General features: G+C 39.9%; 2 protein-coding genes across 4 annotated transcripts in view; one reads left to right on the forward strand and one right to left on the reverse strand.

The window, feature by feature from the left end:
- LOC138021834 (uncharacterized) overlaps window positions 1-5160 on the reverse strand; it is a 13565-nt gene extending 8405 nt beyond the window's left edge. Inside the window, exons 1-3 of one of the 3 annotated variants that reach the window (XM_068868854.1) lie at window positions 4586-5160; window positions 2331-3441; window positions 15-477 (exon numbers count right to left, since the gene is read on the reverse strand). In XM_068868854.1, coding sequence (XP_068724955.1) covers window positions 174-477; window positions 2331-3382 — 1356 coding nt within the window. In that variant the 5' untranslated portion in view covers window positions 3383-3441; window positions 4586-5160 and the 3' untranslated portion in view covers window positions 15-173. Of the gene's footprint in view, window positions 478-2330 lie in introns of all 3 variants that reach the window. The other 2 variants (XM_068868853.1, XM_068868852.1) reach the window with 2 other exon arrangements.
- Window positions 1-7500, forward strand: part of LOC138021839 (uncharacterized) — a 380926-nt gene that overhangs the window by 207320 nt on the left and 166106 nt on the right. The gene's annotated exons all lie outside the window — the stretch shown is intronic.

The following is a 7500-nucleotide window of genomic DNA, read 5'->3' on the forward strand; positions in this document are numbered from 1 at the left end:
AAAGAGACTGTCAACTTACTTTTGCACAGGTACTGTACATGAATACAGTTGGGTGATTCATGAATTCAACTGAAGCTGTTCATCTTGCTTTTTGCTGTTCTTCCTTCCCCTTGCACACTTAGAGAGTTTTAAGGGTAGAAGATAGACAATAATATCAGTTACCAAACTCTTCCTTAAGGAATCCACTCTTCCAACTCATCTTCAAAACTATGTTTTTCACAATACAAAAAAGGAGTTCTGCCTCTTTGTCGTCCAGGCAAAACATTGTACACATGGCAACGTCGCATTCGGGAGTCCGCATCAGATGGATCTGCTGGTAGTGAAGTAAAGAAGTCATCCTGATAGCCTGGACAGGTTTGTGAAGGACAGGCTGGGCCACAATGAAATTTGATAAAGGGAAAATCCCTCCTGCAGATTCCATCCACCATGGAAAACACTTGACATAACACATCAGATGGTTTCATTTTGTTCTTGCGGCTGGAAAAAAGAATGAAAGCAATGTTTACAATGAACAATGATCAATGGATGTGAACATTTAACTTTTCATTAATAATAATAATAATTGTTATTATTACAACATGTGCAGCCAAGATGACTTGAAAAAAACAGGAATCTTGAGATTCAACATAGCCAATGAAATTGTCCTTAATTGTTGCTTGAAGCAGCAGATGTTTTTTTCTGTTCTGACTTCTAAAAATTCTAAAGTGATTGCCAAGTCCAAGAAGCTAGTAAACATTTTTTCATGGCATAAAAACAGCACAAACGAGCCCACAGCAGGGCATTGAAAAGACATGATGGGGAGTGAAACGAAGTATGCCTCGTACGGGAACATCCATGGATCTCTACCAGAGTTATTTACTTGGAAGTATCAGTGAACATATTGCCGATCTCTACAAAGAGCGATAAATCGCAAAATCCCACTAAATGCACCGTTCGTGATTCTGAATACAGGAAAGGAAGAAAACATGCACTTTGCAGTGTCTCGGTGAATTTTTAAGCAGACAGGAAGAACAATTTCACGATAAAAAGAGCAGGTAGCCATTAAATTTCTTATGACAGTACTTTTATTTGATTTGTTTGTCATGTTTGCGAATATGAACCCTATTACAGCGATTGCTTGAAACTCCACTTCTTGCGCTTATTCTAAAACTGAAAAATGGGTAAAATTGCAGGAAAAGTGCCGAAATTGCAGGAAAAACTGTTCGATTTTCCGTATTTCAGACAGAAGTTCGACCGACTTTTTTTAAGTCCATATAGACTTAGAAAAAAAACGTCTTAAAAGAAAGAACAAAGCGCCACAGTCCCAAAGGACGTCTATTGTTATCGCTATTGTTTTCTTGAAACAAAGGAGTGTATGCATAATGAAGTAGGGACCTGTGCGGAAATCTTGCCAAAATTAGTGATGTAGATCGGACATTGTGTAAAAAGAAGGAAACTATACTGCTTTAAATGCGACAAATGGTGAGCGAAACACGTTAAATCGGCTTTTGGACCTGCCTGTTAAAGCAAATAAGGTTAGAACATTTCAAAATTAGTATCTCTGTGTCTATTTCAACTTAGTATAGGTCAAGGCATGTGGTGCATGCTAAAATATATGTGTAACCCGTAAATTGAAATTTGACGGCGGAGGGGCAAATATTTGCATTTTTAACGTAATTTGAAAAGCTCTCGCGTCGCTCACAATCATTTGCCCAGATAAATTTTTACAGGAATCTGTAGACCATTCTTCTGCAATTCAACCACCAGAAGCTTAATCCATTTCAAGGTTTCGCACATGGTGAAAATTTATTATATTCACGAGGTATTTTCAAGTGAATGAAATACATGTCTTCGAAATTTAATTATTTTGCACCCAAAAAGACAACGCAACATTCCCTAAAATCGACCCAGCACACATTTAAACATTACACAAAAATATTTGATTGTTTTAAAGACGGAAGAATAATTTGTTTTTGCATGCGAGGCTCTCAAACTGGTTTAATAAAATGGTGCGTGAAATGGCGACTTTAAAGGAATTTGGTAATTTGCATATTTCTTTGAAATAAATGAATATTTATGCAAAAAAACTACCCAGTAGTTTTCATCATGCCCTAGAATGTCTACCATCAAAATATGCGCCAAATCGAATTTTAGAACCTTGCCGCGAAATTAAGAATTTGTCTGATTTTTACAGGCAGGCACTCTTAACCACTCGGTTATGTTGTCTAAAATATGCTTGCAAGGAATGTGGACACTTGAGCTTTTCCTTTGCAAATAAACTTATTCACTGACTATTCGGAACTTTCCCTTTTGTAAAAAAGAGGGATAAAAGGCTACACCTTTTCATATACCTGCTATTGTATGCTATCTCAATCATTTTCTCTTCCTCCATCAATGTTAGCTTGTAACTCAGGTAAGGGTTCATCCAAAACTTGCCAGCATCTCTGTAAAGAACAGTTTGGCCATTTGGAAACTCAAGGTTACTGTTCTTTTGTGCACGAGATAGCAGACGATGAAACAAGGCCTCAGGCAGGAACTTGTTGAATAACATGTAGAACCTCTTATCTCTGTAATGGTCGTGCCATACTGGTTTATCCCCATCTGCAGACAATGGAAGCAGGGAGGGAACAAAGTGTGTCGCCTGCACATCACAATGATGCCGCCTTTTCATTTCCGTTGCCTTGTATTCTAAGGGACAAATGAGATCATATTGCTCGAGGAATGCTGTGATAGCTTCTTCATCTTCCTTCACTTTGCAAATGATGCTCTGTAAAAGTGCTTTGGTCAAGATTCCTTTTCTCTGCAGAAGGCCCCAGTCATGCCTTAAGCCCCTGTATAGGGTGCTTTCTGTTGATGGGGTGATGAGTTGGATGACTATATCAACCAGTATTTTAGGGTTAAGAAGAATCCAGTTTGACAGATCTATGTCCTCCTTCTTGTCAACATAAATAATCAGCCCTTTCTCGTGGAAATACTCCAAAGTTTCCTTGGACCAAATATATGTATTGCAATCAACATTGTCAATTGTCCTTTGGAACTCAGCAAGTGTGATACAAAACCTGGCATTTGGATTTTCTTTAAGGCTGATAATTGCATCTTGGATCTGAATCCATGACAGAGGGATTTCCCTTCCAATGGTTTTCTTGTTTTTTTCAGCAACAGATACGACTTTCCTTTGAAGTGCTTCAATTCCATTGTCCATGTTTCCCAAAGAATTCTCAACAGGAAAGAAAAGCAGCATTTCAGCATCATTTGTGACCAGCTCATCACAGTATGTCTTCCAAAGGAATCGTCTTAGATGATCATCCAATACTTTCAGGCAGTCACTATCCATGTTTCCTCTGTGTGTACCAACTAGCAATATTGGTGTGCTGCGTGGTACATGGCTGCAAACAGATTCCATCCAGAACTGAAGTCTTTGAATGTGTCTGGATATGCCCCTAAAATCTTTCTCTGTCCATTCTGCCAAGTTAAATACAATGATATATAATGCATGATGCCTGAGAAAGAGATGATGATATGAATAATATTCCCTATCTCCAGCAAAATCAAGAACCTTCATTTTCAGGAAACTGAACTTTCTGTTCAGTTCACTCTTTAATTTTCTCACGTCCAGGACAGCTTTATCTACCAAAACTGCAGAAAACATGTTGTAATCTTGCTTCTCATTGTCACTGGCACTAGATCCCACCAAGGATTTTAAGTACATGTACATGTCTAAACATTCAGTGTAAAGAGTATAACAGAAAAATGTTACATACAGCATGAAAAAATAGAGGATTGGTGGTAGCCTCATCAAGAGAAGAGAGCCACAAACAAGCACAATGAGTGTGTCCACAAAGTCCCTGAGCTCGAAAAATTTATACAGTTGCCGTGCTAAAAAAATTGCCAGAAGCAAATGCCAGACATGCGCCAAAAACACAGTAAAATCACAGATGAATTCAAAGGTAAATTCAATAAGTGACAAGGGGATTAGGCAAATCACATAGCCAGTAAAAATAGTGAAAAGAAATTCCCAAAGTGAGATCACTTCCATGGGTGTAATCTTTGTAGCAATGAACTTGTGTTGACATGGATGACACAATTTTCTTTCAATTGCTTTAATCTGTTTTAACAAAAGGACTGCAAAAAGCAAAAGTACTCCAACCGTACCCATGGATAGTGCACTGCCGACATAAATAATCATCTCACACCCACAGAATCGTAGACTTCGAATTTTGAATATTCCACCCAGGAAGCATTTCATCATAACTGAAAGAAAGACACCTATCGTCATTGAGCAAGGTTTTCGGACGACAGCCCGGGCAGGCACTGTAATCCATTGAATAAATATCGTGGGTGGTGATGGTCTCAATAGATGGGCGATCCTGGGGTACAAGATAAGTGGCAAGAATGTGTATAATATTAATGTTAATACAATGTAAAAGATAAATGTTTTAAGTCCATCGCCTTCGCTGTCCACCAAATGACGTAAATGTGAGGGTGTTACGTTTGCAACACAACATCCCAATAAGATTACTAATAATTTCAAATTTTCCACAGGTGATACCACTAGGAACGTAACGCTTCCAGCTTTGCTAAACAACATTAACTAACTTAAAACAACCTTGAAAAATGAGCTGAAATTCCCGAACGCAAGATCTTTCTTAACATCCAGGATTTTCCATTCCGTGTCCACAAGTCTCTCCTCTATCCCCTGCGTTTTCACTTGTCTTGGATCAAATGGCTCCCCAGTCAGCGACCTCACCAAGCTGGTTTTTCCAACCCGTGAATCACCAAGAACTAAACACTGGCCATGAAAAACAAATTGACTCTGGATTCGTTCCTCCTGATCTTCCGGCAATGGCTGGAAAACTGGGCTTTGGAACAATTCTTCACATGCCTCACTTCCTTTTGGTAGCCGACGATCGAGCTCTAACCTGTGTAACTGCGCCGTTACATCGATGGAGCTTTGATTATCAGTGATTGAGATATGCTGAATGTCAAAACTAATGTCCTGGTTCATGATAAGCAAGTCGTGACAGCACAAGACGCATTTATCTTTCTTCGCACGTTGTTACCTCGCAGGGATTTTTCCCTTGATGCAAATCCTTTACGTGGGTAGCCTAGATTGGCTACAACTGGACACTTGACCGAAGTATTTATTGACTCGTCTTGTCGTTCCGGGCGATTGATCGCTTATAATTTGTGGCCACACGGTTACCCCATGTCCGTGGAACCCCTTACGGGCCAAGTTCGTTGTACGAAAACTAAGACTAGGCTCTCTGGTAAACAGTGGAAAATACTGGAAAGAAACCCGGGAAAACCTACCGCTAGTCGTCGATTTGGGCGCTGGATGTTGTTTTCGTACACAACACCATGACACGCTTGAATGTTGTGTGACATAACAAAAACAGTGACATTTGTCGATGCTTACTTATTGGCACGGAAACTAAAGACAGGGTCTTTCGAATAACGAGAAAGTCAGTCTTTTAACCCCTCTGGTAGTAACCACTAAAAATGTGATACTCGAATTATTTTGTCAGTACACATTTGTTATTCTACTTCCAGTATCAAAACAAGACCACAATGGCTGAGGTCCCACTAGCACTTGACAGCGTTGTTACAATGCTGTTTTGACCTCTCAGTGTAAGAAGGATTTATCGCGTTTGGGTTTACCCTCAGCCACAACATTGGCTAGAGGAAATGCTTAACAACAGAGCTCTTAACAGCCTTTGGAAAAGCGACGAAAATTAGAATTTTACGGTGACCTTTCAGATGAGACTAAATCGCTTTGGCGCTAAAATTTCGTATCGCAAAAGGGACTTCTTGTTCAGTAAGTCGCGATTGGTTCATCACAAGTGGATTTAGATAGACACCAGATAGATCGTACTTTTAGAGTTGTACACAGCGTTGTTAAAATCCTTTGATTAAACCCCGTACGTCACGCAAGCAATAAACGGATGCTGCAGATGGTCAATCTTATTGTTATGCCTGATAAGGGACTGAAATAGTTTAACATGTACGACATAAGCACGGGGGGGGGGGGGGGGGGGGGGGTTGTCTTCTCAGGGTATTGATTTATCAATTTTTGTCTTAAACTGGTTAAAAAAAAATCGGAATTCTGTCTTGAACAGAGTAGGAAAATCAGCGATATTTGTCCTAAACAGGGTCAGGGTATTGAGGGGCCGCGCCGCACCTCCCCACCCAGGGATATATTGAGTTCCCCCCCCCCCCCCCCCCGGGGACATAAGTGATTTTCTGAAAGTTTCTCCGCATTTGACTCACTCGTCACAGGCTTATTTCTCGGCTTATTGCTATCGGGCTTACATTGCTCTATTCTGATACTTTGACGCATTATTTATAATTAAGAAAACACTGAAATCAGTTATAAACAGAAACAAAACAAGCTACAAGAACTCTAATAATTCCCCTTATAAATTGAAAACTAGAAATCTCTCCTTCCACGCCCCATCCCCATGGCTGGAGACAGTACTTGATATCCTCACTGAAATAGGCTAAGTAATAAACGTGTAAGGGAGGAAAGGGTGGAGAAACTTACAGAAAATCGCTTATGTCCTACATGTAAAACTATTTCAGTCCCCTATCAGACATAAAATTGACCATCCGTTTATTGTTGCGTGACGTACGGCTAAATTGTGGACTTGTTTTGATGCTGGAAGTAGAATAACAAATTTGTACTGACAAAATAAGAGAGACTGAGTGTCTCGTTATTCGGAAGACCCTATCTTTTAGTTTGCGTACCAATAAATAAGCATTGACGAATGTCACTTTTGTTGTTTCTGTCAAACAACATTCAAGCGTGTCATGGCGTTGTGTATGAACTTTCACGGCTCAGGTTTTTGCCATCGCCATATGATCGTGACAGAAGTGGTAGATCATTGGAATTTGATCAAAATCAAAATATATAGATATAGCCCAGCCTAAAAGCGGAGCTCCCTGTTATTACTTGGTTGCCAGTATGGCAATCCCAGTCGGAAAATGCGTTTCATTTGTTTGTACAGTCAACTCTCTAAGACGGACACCATCGGGACCGGCCTCAGCTGTCCGTCCTAGAGAGGTGTCCGGCTTACAGAGAGTCGACGTAACATGACCCCTGGAATTTTGAGATAATAATGCTGAACCTGTGCACAGTGAATACGCCTCTGTTTAAAGTTTGTTTTAAGTTATTATTTGAACGAAACCTACCTGTTTTAGATTACAATACAATTCGGTTGTCACCTCCCAAGTTATTTTTTGAATGGGACAATGGCTGATTTAATTTTAATTGTACTGTGTGTATTCCGGCGACAAGATAAGAGCTGTCAATTAAACGTCTGGTGTTAAAAAGAGTCACGTACAAGAATTTTTCTTTCCTAAATCGTAATTTGCGGTCACGTTCAGGACCTCAAGTTGACGTTGACGTTTTCAAAAGTGTCCGTTTTATAGAGAGTTTGGTTATAGTAAAATGACTAAGAAACGGCCGGGAGCAGCACCAGGTGTCCGTCTTATAGAGGTGTCCGTCTTACAGAGGTGTCCGTT

Source organism: Montipora capricornis, chromosome 10 (assembly GCF_036669925.1).
Source record: "Montipora capricornis isolate CH-2021 chromosome 10, ASM3666992v2, whole genome shotgun sequence".
NCBI classification, from domain to species: Eukaryota; Metazoa; Cnidaria; class Anthozoa; order Scleractinia; family Acroporidae; genus Montipora; species Montipora capricornis.